General features: G+C 43.0%; 1 protein-coding gene across 1 annotated transcript; it reads left to right on the top strand.

Moving 5' to 3' along the window:
• The first annotated feature begins 1,160 nt into the window (after positions 1 to 1,160).
• LOC144530049 (serine/threonine-protein kinase LMTK1-like) lies at positions 1,161 to 23,614 on the top strand. The gene is made up of 13 exons (XM_078269453.1): positions 1,161 to 1,221; positions 8,430 to 8,566; positions 12,358 to 12,499; positions 15,650 to 15,729; positions 16,159 to 16,277; positions 16,732 to 16,819; positions 16,961 to 17,094; positions 18,081 to 18,165; positions 18,249 to 18,370; positions 18,765 to 18,914; positions 19,591 to 22,999; positions 23,106 to 23,286; positions 23,400 to 23,614. Exons 1-13 carry the CDS (start codon positions 1,161 to 1,163, stop codon positions 23,612 to 23,614), a joined length of 4,923 nt encoding a protein of 1,640 aa, XP_078125579.1.
• Positions 23,615 to 24,185: the final 571 nt, after the last annotated feature.

The following is a 24,185-nucleotide window of genomic DNA, read 5'->3' as shown; positions in this document are numbered from 1 at the left end:
CACACTGCCCACCCTGCAGCACTGTCATGACTTGGTCTCTTGGTCAAAAACAAGAAGTGGTGTGTGTATGCATAGCAACCATACCAGCTAGAAAGAGACGACTGAAGTAAAAAAAAGGGACGGACCACAGAGGGGAGATGAAAACGCAGCCTCTCCCAGGGAGAGACTTCTGTACTGCAGGTATGTGTTAAAGCATGCTACATTATCTGTGGTGTGTTTGAGCTCCTCTTCATTGACTTGGGGTTGCTGCTATCAGGAGCAGCTACAATTCACTGCTCTTAGTTACCACGGAAACTTCAAAGTTATCCTATGCAGCCAAGTGCAACACCTTGACTAGGCTTGCTGTGTGGGTTCATGTTCTTAGGCTCGAGTGTGAATACAAACACATTGCATGGCCCTGGCCTTGATACAAGTGTAGGAGGCATTGCAATATGCCTCACTTTGCCTTGAAGAAAATCCCTATTTTATATGTTATGTATTTTATCAGCGCTCCTAGCACTGTTTCCTCTCTACTTCTCCTACACGTGTCCATTTGGAACAGATTTGTTGAATGCACAATGAGTTCTATCGTGTATACCAGTTGGTAAATATCCCAGCAGCTGTAGACCTGATGTTAAGTTGCTACAGCTGCACAGCAACAGAAAGCCCTATCTCACTGCTGCATGCTTTATTTATGATCTACCATGAAAAGCTCAGTGGCTGTGCTTAACACACTACCATTCTCATCTTGTACATACACGCATGAACACACCATTGAATTAAGCGTTCCTTAGCGTTCCTTCTTCCTCCTTGGGCCTCTGTCTCTCTAAATGTCTATATTTCTCTCCCGTTGTTCATTACTTTCTGTCAGTAATCCTCTTGTCAGCTTTTGCATTTTATGGGTATTATTCAGTTGCATGTTTAGAAACATGCATTAACAGCTCTTGCTGTGACTATGAAGGACACCGCTAAATCCTTTGTGCCGCTGACGACTTGCAATGTGCATCACTCTACTCAGCCTGGTATTACATTGTGTGACCATAACTTGACAGCACAAGCCAGAATTAATTAATCCAAGCTGAAGAAGTTGAGTGAAACCAATCCTGTGCAGGAGGGCACAGTTTAATGAAGCAAGACTTTTATTGATAAGTCTCATTTTTGGGAAATACAAAGCAACAGCAATGGCCTCCTTATTCATTCATCCTTTTTACACCTACGCATTTTCCTCCCTTCATTCCTCTCTTCATCCCACTGCGTCCTCCTCATTGTCAGCCTGAACTGTGGAGGTGGCTGGGTGCCTCCATTGCTCTCCCCTCCCGTTTGTCAGGACATGGCTCATCTTCCTCCAGTCCTGAAGACAGCTTTTTAATAAAGCGGGAATGAGCCTGGCTTTAAGTGCTTTATTTTCATTTTGCCGTGCTGCTGGTGAAGTAATGTGTGCTTCTCAAATATTTACGGATGACCCCGGGTCATCGTTATTCAGAGAGGGTGGGAGAGGAATTCTTCAAATGCCGCATTTATGAAAATAGTGCCACTGATTCTTCTCTGGATGACCATATTAAACTTTCTTGTGGTGAATGAACACTTGCTAAAGGTCTGTAGTTAAATTGGCTATTTGTAAATTTCAGTTTGTGCTGATTCTAGCGGCCGCTTTGGACAAAAGCAGTAGTGTTTTTAAGATCTTTTCTTTACGGTGCTGTATTGCCCACTGTGTTACTGAGATGGCATTACTGGGAGGTCATATAATTGCGATGAATGTTCGCTCAGACAGAAAATCATTAATTTACAATAAGAGAATATGTTACAGATGCATCGTTGCATTTCAAGTGTTGCAAACGTTAACTTTGCCTGGATGTATCGTGAGCTAAACCGTGTAACGTTATCACTGTCACTGTATCACAAGCCAAAGCATTAATAAAAACTATATGAAAATAGCGTTCTTTTCACTGTTAGTCTCATTTGCTGTTACAGGTCATTTATGATCATCAGATGAAAAATTACACAGTTTAAGAAATATTAAAAAGTCACATATAGTAACTTTAAAACTACATGCATATGCAAATAGATTTTATAAGTCAAACTGCCAAATCATAGGTATACCGTCAACTGCAGGATGATGAGGACTTTTGGTCCTCCATCTATTCATCCATTTTCCAACCGTTTGTCCTTGTGGTGGTGAAAGGATGAGCAGAGAAGCACAAACATAATTTGCCTCTGCAACTTTCTCCAAATGTTTGGGGGTATTGCCCATCTCTGTCTGCCCTTGAGTCTACTCTAAGACAATCGTGCACTTGTAAATACTTGTAAGGTATTGACGAGGTACTTCAAGTACCCTCGATTCAAAGTAGCAGTGGCCTGAGGTCAAAATTACAAGGAAAAACCATCTCTCAGCTGCTTGTATTGGTAATTACTTCCAAAAGTTTATGGCATGTCAAGTATAATCTTAAATAGAAGAGCTAGAGAGGTACACTGAATCCAGTGTACATGTGGATCTTATGAATGCAAACCCAGCTCTTGCTCCGAATGTAGAAGGACTAATGGCCCCCTTATACTACTTTACAGGAATCACAGTCATTTGACTTACAAAACAAATTTAGAGTGGATTGCCAATTTCCATGATTCCTTCATTATCTGTGAAAGAGTAAAAGGTTGGTCCAGTGTTCAGCGCCCGTGTTGCTCACCATCTGCTTCATCATTGCCTGTGGAGGCTCGACAGTTGCCAGTTACCTCAACCTCAGGCTAGATAGATGTTCAAGGTAGACAGCTTATCAAGATGAATGGAGTTGTGTAGGGGGGACATGACCAACTAAGGAGGAAGACAAAATTGTCCACTTCCTATTTCAAGGTTGCATATTGTTGCTTTAAACCTTAAGGGAAGAGATGTAATTTTTAAAGATACCTATCATTGCTGAAAGAAAATAGAAGAATTGTGTGTAACAATGACATAATACTTTAAAAGAAAGACAAAAACAAAAACCAGAGCAATTGATCAGCCCCAGAGCTTGCACATCATGACGGACAACTTAATAGAAATTACAAAATGGTGGCCTGGTTGGCTCAGTGGGTAGAGCAGGTGCACATATACTGAGAGGTTTATGCCTTGACGCAGAGATCCCGGCTTCAAATCCGACCTGTGACAACTCCCTGCATATCTTCCCCCTCTCTCTCTCTCTCCCCTTTCTCACCTAGCTGTCTTGTCAAATAAAAGGCCAAAACAAATAATCTTTAAAAAACAAATTACAACATGTATGTGTGTTTTATGTTGTGTCCTTCGGCGTGCCCCGAGTTAGATGTGAATATTGATCCCTGTTTCCCTTATCAGCCTCTACACAATGTGTCTTGTCACCACCCACTCAGGCTTTGTGTTGTGGTATGTAGTGGTTCCAGAAAGGGCACTGCTTGGGCTAGCTTTCCCCCTCTTTTCCACTTCACAGACACTTTCACATGGAGACACAAGCACACAAGCTGTCACAGCACAACACAAGGATATAGACGGGAGAAAGTGCCTGTATGTGAGGCATCAGCAAAAATGTGTTTCTTCCAAAAGTGGGGAGATAAAGAGGAGGCATGAGGTTTACCGCACCGTGAACGGCATTCAACTAATATGCATTGGCCAGCAAGGTTGTTACCATGGTAATGTGTTGGTGGGTCGGTGCCCAAACACACACACACACACACACACACACACACACACACGCTGTAGTTCTTAAACCAGGTTTCAAGTAGGAACCTGGATGCATTGTGCCTGTCTGTTTTCATTGTCTGCCCATGCGTGTGTGTGTGTGTGTGTGTGTGTGTGTGTGTGTGTGTGTGTGTGTGTGTGTGTGTGTGTGTGTGTGTGTGTGTGTCTGCCTGTGCAAGTGTGAGTGTAGGCTTTGTGGCCGTGACCTCAGGATCAAGCTTTGGTTGGAGCAGTGCTGTTTGGGACACAGGAGCTGTCAGGTCTGGGAAAGTCAGTGTGTTCCCCACAGCCAAATGGGTCCGGACTGCTGAGTCTCAGTCAGTGAGCTGGAAAAGTACGCACACGCATCACACACCACACACCACAACTCCTAGTGGACCCATTGGGCACAGTGCTTGTGTTGTTCTCACAAGGATAGAGAAATAAAGGGAATCCTGGAGTGAGGACATGTGCCAGTCCTCTTCTTTAACAGGCTATGATACATAGATTTGGAGCGCATACTGTATAGAAAGGAAACATTGCATCCATATGGAGAACTGCAGGCCTGGGACATGGGCATTTCAAAAGTAGACATTAGGGGTGGGGGAAAAAAACGATACAGCATAGCATTACAATATTTTCCGTGGCAATACTGTATTGATACATCACGTCAAGTATCAATCTTTTATTATAGAAATTGCACATGAGAATTTAACTTTTTGATACTAGAATAATAAAATCAATTGCGTTTTAAGTCCACTAGATGGTGCACTTGAGTTTTTTCTGGTGAGGTCAGCAGTTTTCTTTTAGGGACATAATTTGAAGTTGGAAAAAAAGGTAATAAATTGCAATATATTGCAGAATATAGCAATATGTTTAAATTTGCAATTATATCGTATTTTGACATAAGTATCGTGATAATATCATACCCTGGGGTGATTCTCAGCCCCAGTAGACATGTTGGCATATGGGTGTGCTGACAGATGAGGGAGTTCTGCCAGATTGCTGTGGTTGGCTTGTTAAGTTTACTTGTGAGTTCAGTGCTAACAATCAATATATTTGGTTTCTTTTTTTTCTCACAAAAATACATGTTGTGAGAAAACTGTGAGAAGGAGTGAGAACAAGGAACTGACATGCATACGGTTCATATAAGCAACACGGGAAAATAAGACATAATGCATGGATTTGCTGTCTATAAAAAGGTAAAGCTCTTAGCCTAGAATTTCTGACCACCAAATCATTTCTTAAGATGTGTGTGAGCTTAATTTGAGGAACTAACCACAAAATGTAACATTATAAAAAATAACCCTAACGTTTTAATAGAGACACTCCCACACGTGGGTTTTTCTGTCTTTGTTGTTGTGATAGTTTTTCCTGAAAAGGAGCGACAGTGATGACACCAGTGCTTTTTTGAAAAGTTCAGAGATTTTCAACTAGAAGTGCTTGGAGCGGCCGCACAAAAAGGCGGAGCACTGTGTGCTGTACATTCTCTCCTCATCGGGAACAATTGAAAAAAGACGCTGGCGCTCACAAAGACACGCTATATGGACACAGGCCCTTAATCTGTTGCTCAACTATGTGGAAGCCTAATACTAAATTGCTGGAATAACCCTTAAATTAAAATATTCCACAGAGCAGCTCCATGTGGCAACCCCTCCTCCTTAATGAAAAGGACAGTAGGCCACTCTTTAAAGTAGCACATTAGTGACTAGTTAAAAAGTGTAAAAGGACTATTTGTATACAAAATGGGACACTAAATAATACATACAGGCAAATGAGAAAACCAATGCTTACAATGCAATTAGCTTATTTGAAAGCATTTAATATGACTGAAGATCGGATATATGTGCTTGTTATATTTTATATACAGTCAGGTCCATAAATATTGGGACATCGACACAATTCTAATCTTTTTGGCTCTATACACCACCACAATGGAGTTGAAATGAAACAAACAAGATGTGCTTTAACTGCAGACTTTCAGCTTTAATTTGAGGGTATTTACATCCAAATCAGGTGAACGTTGTAGGAATTACAACAGTTTGTATATGTGCCTCCCACTTTCTAAGGGACCAAAAGTAATGGGACAATTGGCTGCTCAGCTGTTCCATGGCCAGGTGTGTGTTATTCCCTCATTATCCCATTTACAAGGAGCAGATAAAAGGTCCAGAGTTCATTTCAAGTGTGCTATTTGCATTTGGAATCTGTTGCTGTCAACTCTCAATATGAGAGCCAAAGAGCTGTCACTATTAGTGAAGCAAGCCATCATTAGGCTGAAAAATCTAAACAAACCCATCAGAGAGATAGCAAAAACATTAGGTGTGGCCAAATCAACTGTTTGGAACATTCTTAAAAAGAAAGGACGCACCGGTGAGCTCAGCAACACCAAAAGACCCGGAAGACCACGGAAAACAACTGTGGTGGATGACCGAAGAGTACTTTCCCTGGTGAAGAAAACACCCTTCACAACAGTTGGCCAGATCAAGAACACTCTCCAGGAGGTAGGTGTATGTGTGCAAAGTCAACAATCAGAGAAGACTTCACCAGAGTGAATACAGAGGGTTCACTACAAGATGTAAACCATTGGTGAGCCTCTCAAAAACAGGAAGGCCAGATTAGAGTTTGCCAAACAACATCTAAAAAAAGCCTTCACATTTCTGGAACAACATCCTATGGACAGATGAGACAAAGATCAACTTGTACCAGAGTGATGGGAAGAGAAGAGTATATGGAGAAGGAAAGGAACTGCTCATGATCCAAAGCATACCACCTCATCAGTGAAGTGTGGTGGTGGTAGTGTCATGGCGTGGGCATGTATGGCTGCCAATGGAACTGGTTCTCTTGTATTTATTGATGATGTGACTGCTGACAAAAGCAGCAGGATGAATTCTGAAGTGTTTCGGGCAATATTATCTGCTCATATTCAGCCAAATGCTTCAGAACTCATTGGACGGCGCTTCACAGTGCAGATGGACAATGACCCGAAGCATACTGCGAAAGCAACCAAAGTTTAAGGGAAAGAAGTGGAATGTTATGCAATGGCCAAGTCAATCACCTGACCTGAATCCGATTGAGCATGCATTTCACTTGCTGAAGACAAAACTGAAGGGAAAATGCCCCAAGAACAAGCAGGAACTGAAGACAGTTGCAGTAGATGGCCTGGCAGAGCATCACCAGGGATGAAAGCCAGCGTCTGGTGATGTCTATGCGTTCCAGACTTCAGGCTGTAATTGAATGCAAAGGATTTGCAACCAAGTATTAAAAAGTGAAAGTTTGATTTATGATTGTTAATCTGTCCCATTACTTTTGGTCCCTTAAAAAGTGGGAGGCACATATACAAACTGTTGTAATTCCTACACCATTCACCTGATTTAGATGTAAATACCCTCAAATTAAAGCTGAAAGTCTGCAGTTAAAGCACATCTTGTTGATTTCATTTCAACTCCATTGTGGTGGTGTATAGAGCCAAAAAGATTAGAATTGTGTCGATGTCCCAATATTTATGGACCTGACTGTATGTCCTATGAGATGGAGGCTACAGGAGAGCTCTCCTCATCGCTCCCAGTAGACGGCTAATGCAGGCAGTGGTTAGTTGATGTAGTAAAAATGACCATTGAGTGTCCAATACTTCATTGACTGAGGTTTAGTTCCTCAACCATCTGTTGTTTGAATGCAGGCTTGCAAATGTTTGGAATGCAGTGGGCCTTGATGCGGATGTTAATGAAACATCAGAAGAAGAAGTAGATATGGAGTGTTTCCACAAAATAGATCATCTTAATTATGAAATTTAAAAATATCAACGTGTTGAGGATAGGATAGTTAAGGGACTGAATGTGTTCAGTGAAGGTTTTGATCTCTTTCGCTCTTCCTCTCCCTCTCTTCTCTTTCATCTGTTCTGGCAGGAGGTTTAAAACTGTAAATCAGATTATGTGGATCTCCTCAGCTACTAGAGGCTAAAAGTAAAACTGGCACGTGTGCTGCACATTTGAGCACTACTGCATAAGACAATGACCGACGGTGAATAACTCGCACAAAGGAGAATAATCTGTTTATTGGTCACAAACCCATACAAAACATTTATTTGATACACTGCGGTTGAATTAGACCTTTTTTCAAAATGCTGTGCACTCAGACATAACTACGTCTCATTGTGTGTTGGGATTTAATAGCATTGTGTGCATTGTTCTGAAATGCAGTTACTCCAATTAAATAAATGATGGGTTGTATTTTGAATGGTTTCTTTGAGGCTGATGATTGCCAGGCATTGCAGGGGCATTTCAGAAAATGAAAAGCACATTATATCCATCCATCCATCTTCATCCGCTTATCCGGGGTCGGGTCGCGGGGGTAGCAGCTCCAGCAGGGGACCCCAAACTTCCCCAAAAAGCACATTATAGATTAACCAAAAGCATTTTCATTCATTAGTTGTTTACGTTGAGACAGAATGAGCCACTAACACCTACTCTGCTGCTTTATTAAATTATTATCCAGAGGGAGTCATGTTTGTAGTAGTGTGAACCTTTTAGCCTTGATGATTTTGAGTGCATTGAAACTACTGTAATTAAGACACAGGAACCTGATTCCAATTCAGATTCTGGCTATGAATGGGAAGAACAAGATAATGCTAATTATAAGTCACATGAATCTTTCTTCAAGCTAACAGGTCACAAGTAATCTGTGTGTGTCACCTCTATCTCTATTTAGTTTTTAATTTCCTGTATGACTGCAGTTTGCCATCTGATCCCTGTGCTGCCCACCCTTTTAACACTGGCATTATCCTCCCGTGTTGCAGACGGGGCTCCGCTGAGCGAGCTGTCGTGGCCTTCATCCCTGGCGGTTGTAGCTGTCTCCTTCTCTGGCCTCTTCACTTTCGTCTTCCTCATGCTGGCCTGCCTCTGCTGCAAGAAGGGCGACATCGGCTTCAAGGTGAGCTCACTGCCGCCTCCTGCTGGAACGGGTGAGGAGAGCACAAACTGTGTGTGCACAGTGGATGGGAATCCTGGTCAGTGAGTGAAAATAACAGAAAAGGAACTAATACTTTTAAGGTATCAAATGTGTGTTACTAGTACTAACACACAGACATGAAAAAAAATCTCCTTACATATATTTTAATAAACTGCCATTCAACCTATGTTTAGTCTGCCACTAAGTAAAGGCTGAATTGAAGTTGGAATAAAGTTGGGCTGCAGTTAAAGATTATTCTTTTGCTGTTAAGTGATCTGTTGATTATTTCTTCTTTGAAGAATAAATAATTTCTTTAAAACATTTACATACACATTCAATTTCGTTTAAAAAAAGTAATAATAAAATGTCAGGCTGCAACTAACGGTTATTTCCATTATGGATTAATCTGCCAGTTAATTGATTAACACTGATAAGCACTTGGTACTGTTAATATTTTACATTTGACCTGATTCTCGGATATGTCAGGATCATGATTGTTTATTGATACAACTCCCTAACCTACATTTACTCTAAATGCTGAAGGACTATTGCCTCATTGTATGCAAGTAATGCAACCAAGTACTCTTACTTCCCAGGCTGGCAAACGTTGTCTCTATATTGCCTTCAGCTGCCATCATGACTCAGCCATGCTGTGCCAAACATCAGCATTGAACTGAGCAGGTGATGAGGACTAACAGAGCCTGACACAGGCAAGGGGCATATGGAGAGGGAGAGGGAGGAGGAACCCAAGATTCGCTGTACTGGCTGCTTGGCTTGTCGTTACTAGGTCCCTCATTACTTGCTGCTCCTATTATGGCATTATCACCAGAGTGTGTGTGTGTGTGTGCGCCCAGCCCACAGCAGTCTGTCTCATTATGTGAATGTGTATTTTTAATAACCTGCAGGAACAGCGGTAGTCTTGGTCTGTGTCTGCTTTCCATTGGCCTGCTTTTTACTGTGAAAAGACTAATGGCAGAAGAATGGCTCTAGCGGCTCATTTTGTCATGATCAACCACGGCCCCACCTTGAGCCTGGTAGATATACTAATGTGACACTATTGATTCTTGCAGGGATATTGTCTTATGCACCCTGCCATCAGATAGTTCACAGTGAACGTTTAGCTACAATACAGCTGGAAGTATTTTATTGTAAAGATACAGCAAAAGATGGGAGGATAGTTTTACAAAATCATTTTTGAGACTGCATCTTGCCAAGCCACTCTAAAAATCATTGGACAAAGGTAGCAGGAATGAGTTTCCTTTTTATAGATGTTAAGTGTGTTGCATAAGTTGTACATAAGAATAGGTGGAGAATAACAGCATTAGTTTGAGCTCAGGTATTCTCTGTGTGTTTATGTACAGCTTTACTGAGTTTATCTGACTCATTCAAAGCTGGGTCATTGTTAACATAATAGTAAATGTGATGGACATTTGAGAAAAAAACAAATGAAAGGATTACAATAACAAGAGTGCATTGTAACTGTGGTTCCTAATAATGAATCTTCTGTCAGAGGAGCACAACTTTCAGTTCTCAGGCAATTTAAAATTAAAATATTCTAATGTATTCGGGTTATGCTAAAACGGTACAAAACGAATTGTCACTTTAGTGAATAAAATATAATGCTTGTTGTCTTGATTATAGTTCATTTCAATTCCGGACAAGAGAAACTATCAGATCTTTGTCTTGCTCTCTTAGTTTGGCAGCAAACATCAGAGAATGGTCAAACTCTTCCCACTCTTTTTGGCACCGGCTCGTCACTCAACAGCTCACGTGTAAGGTGTGCAGTCGTGTGGGACTGCAAAATTGCACCGCTGCGCCATCTACAAAGCTTCATTATTCCTCTCCATTGCTCTAATCTTACTGGAGCGCGTAGTGTGAGGCTGGGTATTAAGTGCTTTCTAAACTGAAGGCTCTCTGGGGAGCTATGCAACGCTGATTCACAGCCAGGTGCTCGCGTTCACACTTCACTCTGAGGAGAATGGCAGATGGTTCTCTTGAATGAGAAACAGACATATACACACTCCTATATACACATTCACTGGTGTTTTGGACACCTGTAAATACACAAAAAACACACACACACACACACACACACAATGAGCCATTAAAATATTTCATAATAGTCCATCCTGCAACACACTCTCCTGCTCTCCTTTTTTTCTCATTTCCTCCTTTATTTCTCTTTACTTCTTGTGGTTTCTGCAAGTGGGAGATAGGCTTGTTATGGATCCATGGATGGGTGGATGTCTCAGTGCTTGTGAACGGAGCACTATTGCCAGCCCGGTTTCCCAACATAGCCACACAGTCTCAGAAACTGCTAACAACATTGACTTGAAGATCATTGAGTGATGTTGCTTTGTGTGGTAGGACACAGACAGGACAGCATCAAGAGGCTTTGACTGAAATTATGTATTTAATGGAAAGAGGGAAGGCTGTGATTCAAATCTGATGTCTGCTATAACCTAGACAATTATACAGACAAGGAAATCATTATAAATGCAGCATGCCAGTCAATGGTGGCAGTGCTGCTGTGAGCTTGGTTACTTCAGTTGCTATTCAGGTCATAAGCTTGCCTCAATCACTCATTCATGTTGCGTAATGAAGTAATGCAAATAGGTAGAGTTGCACTATTTCCAAACAGACACATAGTTAAGGGCAAAAACAATATAAATATGTATAAAAAAAAAAAAGAAATTATAAATGAACATGATGGTCTTATAGAGCTCATGGAGTTGTTCCACTACTCTACTGTTTTGTTTTAGCATTTATAGCCAGAAGGTTGATCCTTGTCGGTGTGTTAAAAACACAAAATCATAGCTACTGGGGTGAAGACAGACCCGATGTGGAAGAGGAAAAGGAGCGACAACGTAAGGGACAATGCAACATTTTTCTCTCGTATGTGCAAAGTTTGAAATCTGTCTCCTTCCTACTATGCGGTATGTCAGCACTTTTATTACACACTGTATGGGGGTTTCTATAGGAGCACACTACAAGAATTAGACAGCAAGGTCAATGCAGTAGACTGGGCAGCAACAACGTATGGGGGGCAGAAAGAAGAGAAGTAGGGATAAAACAGGCCTAGCAGAGGATGATGTATGGTGTACAGGGATGGAAAGAGAGGGTCACTGCTTTATACTCTCTCTCCTCATCCAACTTAGTGTGTGTGTGTGTGTGTGTGGGGGGGGGGGTTAAAGCACCAGTTATTTCTGGTTATATTTTTCATAGTGCACAGTAGAGGATGTAACTTACAATGCACTAGTGGCACGTAACAGCACAGTTTTAAATCATGAAGCTTCAAATAATCAGGACATCTGTGTTTCCTATCAGATATTTTTGACATTATGTACTAAATCATGGGTTGACAAAAATGTACTTTTTATTCTGTACAAACAAACAGAAACTGTAACTACGTATGTATGTGAAGTCATCTTTTGTTTCTTTACTTACAGTAATTGTATATAAAGTGCAGTTTTTTCACAAAAATAACCTTGGGGTTTGCATATGTGTATATGAGGAAGAAAGAAAAGACTGAACAAAGAAAGACAGGCTTTGTGTATACAGTTTGAAGACACACATTAGTGTGCTTCCTCCTACAGCGTCTTTGTCGTGACCCACACAAAACACCCCACAGCGTACATGACTTATGTATATAGCTCGGTGGGTGTGCCTCAGTGCATCTGAATGCCCTCACAGTTGAACCATTGTCTCCCACTATCACAGAGATAGAATGGCTGCGAGTGGATGACTAATTCCAGACTGTTTCTTTGCACCAGGAGTTTGAAAACACTGAGGGAGAGGAGTACCAGGCAGATCTCTCCACCCTGGCCTCGCCTTCCTCCCAGAATGGCCCCGAGGTCTACATCCTTCCCCTCACTGAGGTCTCCCTGCCTGTCTCCAAACAGCCTGGCAGATCCAGTAAGAAACTATGCAACACCATCAACACATAACACCTAGTTATATCTGCTTGGACTTTTAATGACCTGTTTTTGCATTTAGTTTTTGCTTCCTGGTGTTTTTCATTTCTTATTTTCCCTCATCTTCTCTCTTATCTGTATTACATATCTTCGTAGTCATTATTAATTCCCAGCTCAAGAGAGAATTTCTGCCCCACTATCAGACTATTAAAACAGTTTGTTACTTCTAGTTGTCTCTCAACATGGGAAAGACATCTGTCCTTTGTGTAATGCATTTAAAAATTTAGTAACTGCAGATGTTGCATACTGTATGTGAAAACTGCAGCGCACTGGAGAGAAAGGAATCTGACCTAACCCTAGTGGCCCTTATTTCTAGGGTTCTGTGTGTGTTCGTAAATGCATGCTACATTACATTGTTCCTATTTTACTTGAATCTTGATCTTACATAATCCAACATCTATACTTCAGCACACATCCATATAACTGTATGTTGGGGTCTTAAATTTCTATATCCATGATCCTCCTCAGCAACGTCACAGCCTGTTTGTTTTCCTTCAGGTCATTCTGCCTCAAGCCCAGCCTGTTGTGTATGTGCATGTATGTGGAGTGTGTGTGAATCTCAGTGTAAGCCAGATCCTGGGTGTCTCTCCCTGCATGACTCACTGGCTGTCTGCACTGCACTGTGCTCAGCCAGAAGGGAGCCGAGTTGGGGCTCAGCTTCCCAGGATGTGAGCTCCAGCAATGATTGGACAAGGCAGCCTCAGGCTCGCAGCCAATTACTAGCATCCCCTCTGTCCTCCATAGCTACTGTCGTATGATTGGACCAGGTGTTGCAGGGCGAGGAATGGATAGATGGCGAAAGGAAACAAAATCGTGAAAAAAGGGAGAATGTCTCCTTTCACTGAGTCAGAGAGAATGGTCTCATACTCATTCTTTCTTTCTTATGTAAAGTAAAATATGTTATTATTATTATTATTATTACAGTATATCAACTTTTTCACCTGCACATATTGGAAGTATTGGGAATGTATCATGTATCAGCTCTTCAGTGCTTTGCTAATATCTGACAGATCGTCATAAGTTGAGAGGGTAGGAAATGGCAGGAATGATATAATATTTCAAAAGTATAACATCAATAAGCTGTAGGTCAAAGACTGAGCAGGCTCCTCCATAAATATTAACATCATACCCATGTCATAAATCCTCCACCCCCACACTGACATACACACGATGAAAATGAGCCTAGTAATTGCATGCTGAACAAAAACACTAGTTACATAGTTTTTTCTTTAACCATGAATGGCTTGTTCTATATCACTTATATACATCTGTATGAACATGCAGTACAACGTTTGCCATTGATATGACAGTCCTGCTTTTCACTTGTTGGTCTAATCTTTTATTCAAGAGGTCGTTCAAAGCCTTCAAACCCACTACCGAGGCTCGATGCATCAGAGTGAGTGTGTGAAGCGATTGTGTGTGTATCATTCCACGGGCCCACCGATCCCACAGTCACACTGGACCCCACCATCTTCTCTGGGAATGCCATGAGTAGGACGGGAATGAACACTCACACATTCCACTTTCAGAATAATACCACTTCTTTTTAATTTCTCTCTGTCAGGGAGGGGTGGTGGAGGCTCGGGGGGTCGGGGGTGGAGAAGTGTGGGACTGTTGTTATCGTGACAACCTCTGCCCAGTGTTTTAGTGGAGAATGGGCCTTGTGTGTGTCTGCACATGAGTGTTTGTGTGTGTGTGTGTGTTCCACTGGGTACCAGGAGACGCAGCATGAGCGTGTGAGTGAGCGAGCCAAACAATGGCCCTGATTTAGGCCGGCTGGGCAGTGGATGAGCATAAGGCCGGGCTGAAACTTCCATGGAACGCACCAGTGGAGGACTGGCATTATGGGCAGAATACAGTGAAAGGTCTGTGACAGAATGAGGAGAGACACGGGAAGGGTGGTGGCATGCACCAGGACCTAAGAGCGGGGAGGGGAGGCTTGAGATAGGGCTGGTGAGTGTGTATGACAGAGGTCTTTTCTGCATCTGACAGAGCAGTGTTTGTGTCCTGTTTGGATGAGGAATGCTGCTGTCCTGGGTGACAGGGGGGCATTATGTGGGCCTTATGTCACAACTGGGTGTCTTGAAGCTGCACACAGAGCTGGCGCGTCAGACGGCACACTACCAACATGGGTGATGGTCACATCAGGCGTGATGCATGACCAGACAATCTCTGCGCCCAGGACAGAAATCCTCCTGCGTGAAACCGTCGGCAGAGTGTTCGAATGAGTCGAAGCTGTGATGCGTTTCTATCTCTCTCAGCTTACTGTAGATTTAAATGTAGTCTGTATAGGAATCAAGGATTTCGGTGTTTGCTCAACAGCTGGAAAGCTCTGGACGAGCACAGTATGTGTGTTTTTGTGTGTCCCAGTTGGAGGATGAGCTCGGTGCAGACTGGGAGAGGCAGCGTGGGGAGCTTGTTCAGCTGTGCGAGGGCTCAGAGGGTTAAATCCTGCCGAGGCTCTCTCACAAACACACTGCAAACGTGGGCTATTTCTCAAAGACACACAATGAGGCTGAGACGCCTGGGGTTGGGGCTGGGGCCACGGGCTCTCGGTTCTCACACTCTGAACCAGTACTTCATCCCTCCATGGGACTCAGTCACTGAGTCCCCTCACGGTGCTCAGAGTGGCTGGCCGCTCCACTGCTCCACCATCATCTTTTCACCATCATCTCCATTTTTGAAATATGAGGATCCATGGAGGTATTTGAATTTGTGCATGACTTACTGAAACCAACTTTCCTTGTTCTTGTAGATACTTAATTCTAGTTGGGAAGTTGTGTTTATTTGCCTTCAGGCAATCTCTCCTCTTTAGTTGGTGCCACTTTTTATTTAGGAAAATGTACATTTATTGTTTGTCTGAGAGGAGTTTCTATTTTTTCTCTTCCTTATTATGTCTGATGTTTCCCTGTGCTGTAGGAATCCATTTGTGTTCACATCTTTCTATTTTTCTTTTATTGACTTTTTGGCTCCTTGAAAACCTTTCTTTCTCTGTCGTTTATTTTCTCTTGATCACTTTTTTTCCCCAACAGTCTCTATTTTTTTCCCGTCCAAACATAATCTTATGTCTTTTTTTACTGTTCCTTTCCAGTCCAGCTGCTGAAATCATCAGACCTTGGCCGCCATAGTCTACTCTATCTAAAGGAGATTGGACATGGTTGGTTTGGCAAGGTGAAACATGCTTTTGTTGTTCCTAAAACATAAACACAATCACACAGTGGCTTTTGTGTCCGAAGAAACCACCTTTGTACTCATTATAACTTGCTTTAACTGTTTCAACTGCCTCCTTCCTTACTGTATGAACTGTACTGCAATGTGCTTTCTACTCTGTGAGGAATGCGCGGGTAATGTGACGATGATCTCATTCTAGCGAGGCTAATCTTTGGCACTTGTGTTGAAGAGAGGAGTTGAAATTCACAGTCACAGTAAATTCCTCACAGTTTACTGTACAGTACATGCTGCTGTAACTACTTCTTAGATTTGCTTATGGACCATTCTCATTCTACTTTTTCACTTTTTTAATTGCATGTTGATGCTGTTTGTCGTAGATTCCAGTCTACAGTTTGGTTTAAAAATCTTCCTCCTATGTGTATTTTTCAGGTTCTGCTGGGCGAGGTCAATGCGGGCCTCAGCACCACCCAGGTGGTGGTTAAGGAGCTGAAGTCCAGTGCCAGTGTCCAGGATCAGATGCAGTTCCTGGAGGAGGGGCAGCCATACCGGTCAGTTCACAGAAACATCAGAGATCACACAGCACAGCCCTGCAGCCCATCAATAACACCACATAGCAATAAAACAATGTAAATGAATGATCACAAATGTATTATAGTATGTAGAGCTGCAATCGATTATCGAGGCATATTCCCATCCTACTATGATTAGTTGTCAACTTTAAAATGAATTATTTTGATAATCGATGAATTGGTTTGGTTACTTCACTCCTCTACTACAGTAAACTCAACATCTTTGAGTTGTGGACACAACAAGACATTTTTGGATGTCATCGTGGGCTTTGAAAAACGCTGATCAGCATTTTTCACCATTTTATAGACCAAACAACTAATCGATTAATCAAGAAAATAATCAACAGTGAAAATAATCATGTTAGTTGCAGCCCTAATTATGTGTACGGTGTTTGTGCATGCATACCTATTGACATCCTGTTTCCTCTGCCAGAACCCTGCAGCACCCTGCCCTCCTGCAGTGCCTGGCCCAGTGCTCAGAGGTCACTCCTTATCTGCTGGTCATGGAGTTTTGCCCTCTGGTGGGACATGCTTTCATAATCAAATTCTATTTATTCAGTTCCTCCCACATACCTCATTATTTTCTTTCTTGGTTCATTGTTGTTTGGTTTATTCATAAACGGTCAGAGCAGCTTACAACCTCATTTCCTGTCTCCTCTCAGGGTGATCTGAAGAGCTATCTGTGCAGTTGTCGAGTGGCTGACTCAGAGACTCCTGACCCTTTGATCCTTCAGCGAATGGCGTGTGACATTGCCTCTGGGCTTCTGCAACTCCACAAATACAACTTTATACACAGGTGTAGTGTGTCAGTCAGTCCAGCTCTATTTACCTTCATCAACCTCAATGTTAATGCTCTAGAAAGGAACCGGTATGCTTGGAGTGCCCCCTGCTGGTCTCTCCCTGCAACAACATCCTGGTGCTGCCTGAGTATTTGTCACAAACTCCAGCATCAGTGATTTTGTTGCCGGGGGCGAGCCCCTATCGCTCTCTTTCAGCCATGTGGTTGCCATAGCAACCAATCATGGGCTGCCGGGCAAAAGAGCTCACTGTTTGTGGATGAGGTGAGATTAGACAAAGTGACTTAGTTAAGTCTGTGTCTTTACATGGTCAGGTGAGAATAAACCGTACATGATACTGTAAATGTACACATTTCATGATATGATTTAATTCATGCTGTAGCTACATAGGATAATCAAAATGCAGTGAGACATATTCATTGACAATATATCACATACAATATGTTTTAACAAACACTGATACGCATAAAAAGAAAACTTCCCATAATATACTGACTTGGGTGTAACAATGGTTACACAAAAAAGTATTAGTCATAAAACTTCCAGCAATAATTTAAAGCCCCTGCAAACCTTGTTTCTAATGCCAAGTATTTTGTTTATGACTAAATAGGCAACAATCAAAGCAAGATAAAAACATCCTTAAGTCTTAATATATTACGATTTTAACACTCAGAAACTCAGGAATGTGTGGTTGTGGTTTGATCAAGTTTGACTGACAGTGGCCTGGCAAAATAACCAAACAATCCCACAAACGTCATTACATTTTGATTCAAATGTTGCCAAATCCCAATTGGTGCATGGCAGTACGTGACTTCATCTTTTTTCAGTGTGAAGGTCCAAGATGAAACAAAACCTAAAAACAGATATAGATTGAAAAAGGTGTGCACAGCCTTTAAAGAAGATACATAAATATGGAAATAAACATAGGTATTTTTATGCAGCTCAGTTGTACTGTATTAGATGACAGTTTCCTTTGTTTTGACAGTGACCTGGCCTTGCGAAACTGCCTGCTAACTTCCGAAATGTCAGTTAGGATCGGAGACTATGGCCTATCTCACAGCCGATACAAGGTCAGAATGTATTTTGATGTCATTTCTATTGACTGCATTTTACTTTATCAGTACTCAAACATGATTTTGTTGTTGTTCTATAGGATGACTATTATGTAACACAAGATCAGATTTGGGTGCCCCTGCGCTGGATTGCACCTGAGCTCATAGATGAGGTCCACGGAAACCTGCTGGTCGTTGACCAAACTAAATCCAGCAACATATGGTGAGATATTTAAAGAGTGACAAACAGGAAATATTATTCCAAGTTTAATGAGATAGCACTACCATACCAACATCTCCTTCATCCCCTATCAAAATATAGAATTTGCTTAACACGGATCTTTTTTTCTTTGTGTGTATAGAAATAGGAAACACAATGCTTGAAACTTTGTTTTAATGCAGATTATATTGCTAGAATGTTACATTGGATTCTTAGCTTTTGATGTTTTCCTGTGATCTTTTATTGTGAAACTCTTTAGGAAATGTGTGTAAAACACAATATACTTATAACTTAACATAAAGAAAGTTACAGTATGCAATGAACAGCTTGTTTGGAACATGGCCAAATGTGGGATATGAATGGTGAACACACTTAATGATTTCTTTGCCCGTTCCAGGTCATTAGGAGTGACTGTGTGGGAGCTGTTTGAGCTGGGGAACCAGCCATACAGACATTACTCTGACAGACAGGTGCTGACATATGCTGTGAAGGAACAGCAGCTCAAACTACCCAAACCCCTGCTCCAATTCCCCCTGGCTGAGCGCTGGTGAGACATAGTTGCATGCCCATACTTTCGGGGAGACATACTGTACATACACATGCACAGGCAGATACTCAAAATGTTATACAGCTTGAAACCACATACATTTTAGACATTACTAAGCCTCCAGGTCTTGCTGACCAATTCATTTCTAACAAGTCAGTGTGTCTTGTTTTTAAAATCGGCTTCTGCTTATAGTGGTGCACCAGTCCACCGTAGCAATATTTCTCTTTGCTAGCAAGGGCAGATGATCAATGCTTTCCCTATTCTTTATGTCCCCCTTGGCATTAACCAGACTTGATCATTCATCTTTAGCTGGGACGCCAGCCAAATATTTTTATTTATTTATTTTTCAAAATTGTTCTTCACTAAATTAAATGCACTCCACACACACACACACACACACACAAAGGAGGAATGTAAACATAGATAACTATGCCAGCACCTGCACCTCCTTCATACAATCTTTATGTCTTGAACAAGTGCTATGTGTTGCTACAAAATGCTCACTTCAAAGTTTTTCTTTTATTCCTTTGTTGTTAGTCTATAAACAATTGTTTACCTTTTGCCTATTTCTCTCCTTATCCAAACCAATAAATTATTCTGAGCTAACTAAGGAGAGTAACACAATTTTAACTTCTAATCTCTTTTGCCTCCGACCTTGTCTTCTCTTTCTGTCCAGGTACGAGGTGATGCAGTTCTGCTGGCTGCAGCCAGAGCTGAGACCCAGCAGTGAGGAAGTCCACCTTCTGGTCACATACTTGTGTGCCAAAGGCTCCAGTGAGGCAGAGGAAGACTTTGAACAACGTTGGAATGCCTTGAGACCCAACCTGCTCTGCAGCACCTCCCACACAGCTACGTCTGCAGCCCTAGTCCCGACCCCTACACCCGCCTCAGCTGATGTCCCCAGTCCAGACCAAACTCAGGCAGTGGAGCTGGCCTCCTCTGCCTCGTCCTCCTTCCCCCTCCTGGATCACTTCTCTGACAGCTTCCACTCTGACACAGGGGATGACCTACTGACTGTCATGGAGACCAGCCATGGTCTCAACTTTGAGTACAAGTGGGAGCAGCCCCGAGCTGAGCAGCCCTACTGCTCCTCCTCCACCAGTGGGACACTGGGCCAGGGAAACCCATATTACCAGGATATATACTATTCAAGTAAAGGAAGCACCTCAGGGGGCTGTAAGACTGACAGCCTGACCTCAGGCATATCCCCATCCTACTATGAACCTGAACACCCAGGAGTGGTCCCAGTGTTGAGTGCCCATAGCCCCTCGGTCAACAGTGAGTACTACATTCGCATAGAGGAACCAGTAGAGTGTAACATTAACCTGGATGACAGCATGGTGGACTACAGCCCAGGACTGGAGGCCAGCAGTAGCAGGTTGTCCACTGAGAGTCGGACTGGTGCATCCATGGCACAACCCAGTGCTTACTGGTCAACTGACAACAACACATATGCTGCCTATGACTCTGATTCAAGCCCCACTGTCCAACTAACCATGGAGCCACTGCTGAGACAGTCATCCAGCACCAGCCCTGTAAAGCTTGGCCACTCGCATAACTGCTTCTTTTCCAGTCAGGGCGACATGGTCTACTCTGAACAGTCATCAGCATACAAGGCACGCCAATCCTGTCTGTCTGAACTAAATACATCGCCAGAGTCCAAATCAAACATTTACCATCCAGTGGGGCGTTTAGAAAATCCACGCAGTTTGTCACAAGCAGTCAGCAGCCCCAGCTTAGGGTTCTGCGATCCCTACCTTGAAGCGAGCACAGATCGGAGCACGGTTAATGAAAGCCATAGTATGATGGGTCCCCTCAGAAAGACACTACCCATCGTTAACCACATTAGTATTGATGTAGGGACTGAGGACTGCCTGCTGGTGGGCCAGCAGAGAGGTGACAATATTGAAGATGACCTTTTCTCTGAGGGAGAGGCCACTAACTGGACCTCAAACCATTCAGCAAACAATAATAGCCTGAGCTTTGACAGCAGGCAGACAGGCAGTGGGCATGACGGCTATCTGGACCTTCAATATACTGCTCACTCTAACACAACAGAATTATGGCCTTTAACCAAGGCCAGCGCCAGAACCTTCCACAGCTCCAGGTCTTGTGGCACTAGGGAGGCAGAAAGAGGAGACTCTGGTTGTAACGCTGCTAGCAAGCCCACTGAATTAGGTTCATACATTCACTTATGTCACAAAGAAAGAGAGGGAGCTGCCACTCAGGCAGAAATGAACTTAACTGCAGACAGTCTAAGAAGCATTGATTTTCTAACCAGCTCAAGTATTAATGCCAGAGGTACAGAGAGTGGAAAAGTGGAGGGAAAATGTGAAAAGCAGCTGTTGCTTAATGGAGAGAGACTGTACTCTGAGCCTAAGATGATTCCTGAGGCAAGCTATATAAAGTCTCCATCCTCTTTCAAGGAGCCTCAGACTGGTCAAACAGGAGCCTTGTCAGCCAAGCAGAGAGGTAATATGTGGGAGGGGATTTCAACAGGAATCTCTGTTGGCCTGGGAGACAAAAGGCTAAACTATCCAGAGACATCAGAAAGTAGCAGAGCGTTGGACAGTAGATTGGGGGTCAGAGACTCCAGCATTAGCCTGGCTGAACTTGGCGACTACAGTGAGGATGATGATGATGACATCACTGATATCACGTCGGGGATCTTTGCCGACTTCAACCTGGACTATGCTGAGCTAGAGGAGGAAGAGCTAAGCCCATTGAAGCATCCAGAGGGAACTCCTGACTCTGTAGACACCCTTAACCTGTCCTCATCGATGGCAAGCCCCTGTGATCAAGCCTTCAGCCCTGATCCCTTCAATACCCCTGTCCTACCCAAATCCCTGGACAGTGGCTACGACACAGAGAACAATGAATCTCCAGAGTTTTTCTTCAAAGAGCTTGGAGATCCCCGGGGTGGTGAGAGGAGCCCTAGGCTGGGAGGAGAACCTGAACTAGTTCTGCATGTGGGTTTGGGCCAAGGGGTCTGCACGTCCACAAGCAGCTCAGAACTAAAGAGCCTGACTGATAAAAACCCATACAGGGACTCAGCCTATTTTTCTGACTATGATGCTGAAAATGAGAGGAGCCCTCAAGAGGAAGGCAGTACGTTCTTTGCAGGTTTAAGTAACCGTGACTACCATACTGAGAAATTGAGCTCTATCAGAGTTGATGATCTTGTCGAAAGGCAATTCAACAAGGAACATCTAACAAATCTGAGACACATCAAAAGTTGTGCGTTGGTGAATCTCTCAGAGGCTGACCCTAGTTCACACCATCCCCTTCATACCCCTGGGTTGTCCATGCTGTCACCGTTTCCTCCGCAGATGGGCGGCTGCCTGACTAAAGAGTCTGCCCCTGCAGATGATGATCTTGGGTTGGAGTCGGAGCACTCAGGAGAGGAACCTTCCTCAGAGCTTTGCTCCTCCATTGGGTCCGAAGCCCCTTCCACTGTCCAGGAGGCCCCAGGAAACCACGAGGAGGGGAACAGAAGAGCAGAAGATTGTTCCCCTGTCCAGTCTTTGCATTCAGACTCCACCATAACCGAATACAGAGATGAGGCCCCCAAAGAAAATGAAAATGGTGACGGATCCACAGAATCCACAGAGGAGGAGCTGCCCGAATTCATTCACATCAAGGAAGAGGAGGAGGACAGAAGGGAGGGTGTGAGGCTGAACGAGGAAGATTTTGAGGACATAGACGCAGGGGAATGTGACTCACAGGACAGCTTATGTGAAGAATCCAACGGCCCCGTCGACTTGTCCTCTTCCTCGTCATTGTTGGAGCTGTGCGGAGAAAACGTGAGAGCTCCGCTGGAGGAGGCGGAGGATGAAGATGACTCCGATGACAGCGAGTCTGATGAAGAGTTGAGGACCTATAACATCCAAGATGAAGACAGCGAGGAGAGTGAGGAAGATTTCACCACAGTGCCAGTGGTGGTAAGCGACTGCAGCAGGGCTATACACCTCCGCAGCCTCCTGAAGATGCCGACCCTGCTCACCCAGTCCTTCTGTGATGAGTTGGAAAGGAAGAAAAAAGCGGTGTCCTTTTTTGATGATGTTACGGTGTTCCTTTTTGACCAGGTATGAGAAGTTTTTATAGGTCAAAGTTGAGCAATGTGTATTGTCTATTAACAATTACTTTATTGCTTTAGATTATGAGAGTAATATTTTTGTTTTTAAATTCCAGGAGAGCCCCACGGGGGATCTGGCTGACTACGCCTTCTCCACAGGCACAGAGTCCAGTGGGCAGGAATCCTCAGAGGAAAAAAACACTGACCACCAGCTACAATCTGACCCTGAACTTGAAGCTCATTCCTGTGAATCATTCTGTCTTTCTGAAGAAACCGCTGGCAACAACTCAGAAGAGGGTGAGTTTGTTAAGAACACAAAATGCTACGCAGAGCAAAACCCTAACTCTGATTGATTTATCCCAAATTGTATACATGATTACTGCAATAATGCCTTGTCTGTGTGCATTCAGGTGGGGGTTGTGAATGGCAAGATGATCTCTCGTTCGAGCCCCGCCTGTCCTCACCTGACACCATACCTGAGCCCCAGTCCTCACCCACATCCACCATCAACAGTCCTGAGGCTCCTAAACCTGTAGCTGTAGCACTTAACCGTTTCATGGTCTCACGATTCTCTATCACACATGTCTCCGACCCCCACATGGGCTCAGCAACAGGTCTGGATTAACTGTCTTTCATACACAGTTTGGACTGTTGTATAATGTTGAAAACCTCTAATCTTAAATTCATAATCACCCAATATTGTTTTAAATCCTACTGAAATGAAATTGCATATTTTTTTGTGTTTATTTATTTTTTGCTACAGCATACATATCATCTCTGTTAATCACGGAAACTCTCAGAAACCAAAAAAAAAAGGTTCCCTTTATCTTTGCATTAATCTGTCAGAATACTGTCATTCCAATTGGCTGATCAAATCACTGTATTTCAAACCATAATTGCATAAAGCAGTAATGTTACCGCTCTATCATAGACGTTCTATCATACACTGACAGCCAGACAGCAGCCGGCTACACAACACGAGGGTTGCAGACAAGAACCCACATTAGCTTTCCTGCTAAAGTCTTCTTATCTAACTTATAAACATGGATACAAGTCCTGTCCTGCACCTTAGTTTGGTGGACAACAGTGTGGTATTAACATTGGTTTGGAGGATAGCTAGCTAATAAGCTGCTCAGCTGCAGCACATTAACAGCATTTAATGTACCTGCAAATATCACATCTGCCCATGGCTTGTA

Source organism: Sander vitreus, chromosome 15 (genome assembly GCF_031162955.1).
Source record: "Sander vitreus isolate 19-12246 chromosome 15, sanVit1, whole genome shotgun sequence".
Lineage (NCBI taxonomy): Eukaryota > Metazoa > Chordata > Actinopteri > Perciformes > Percidae > Sander > Sander vitreus.
The sequence above is the reverse complement of the archived record's forward strand: the minus strand, read 5'-3'. Positions and strand labels throughout refer to the sequence as shown.

Bases quoted from the DNA above. Each gene is read 5' to 3' on its own strand.
- LOC144530049 (XM_078269453.1), top strand. From the start codon at position 1,161: ATGGCCTCCTTATTCATTCATCCTTTTTACACCTACGCATTTTCCTCC. The intron at 1,222-8,429 runs TTCATCCCACTG...CCTCCCGTGTTG, and splicing joins TTCCTCCCTTCATTCCTCTC to CAGACGGGGCTCCGCTGAGC. The intron at 23,000-23,105 runs GTATGAGAAGTT...TTTAAATTCCAG, and splicing joins CGGTGTTCCTTTTTGACCAG to GAGAGCCCCACGGGGGATCT.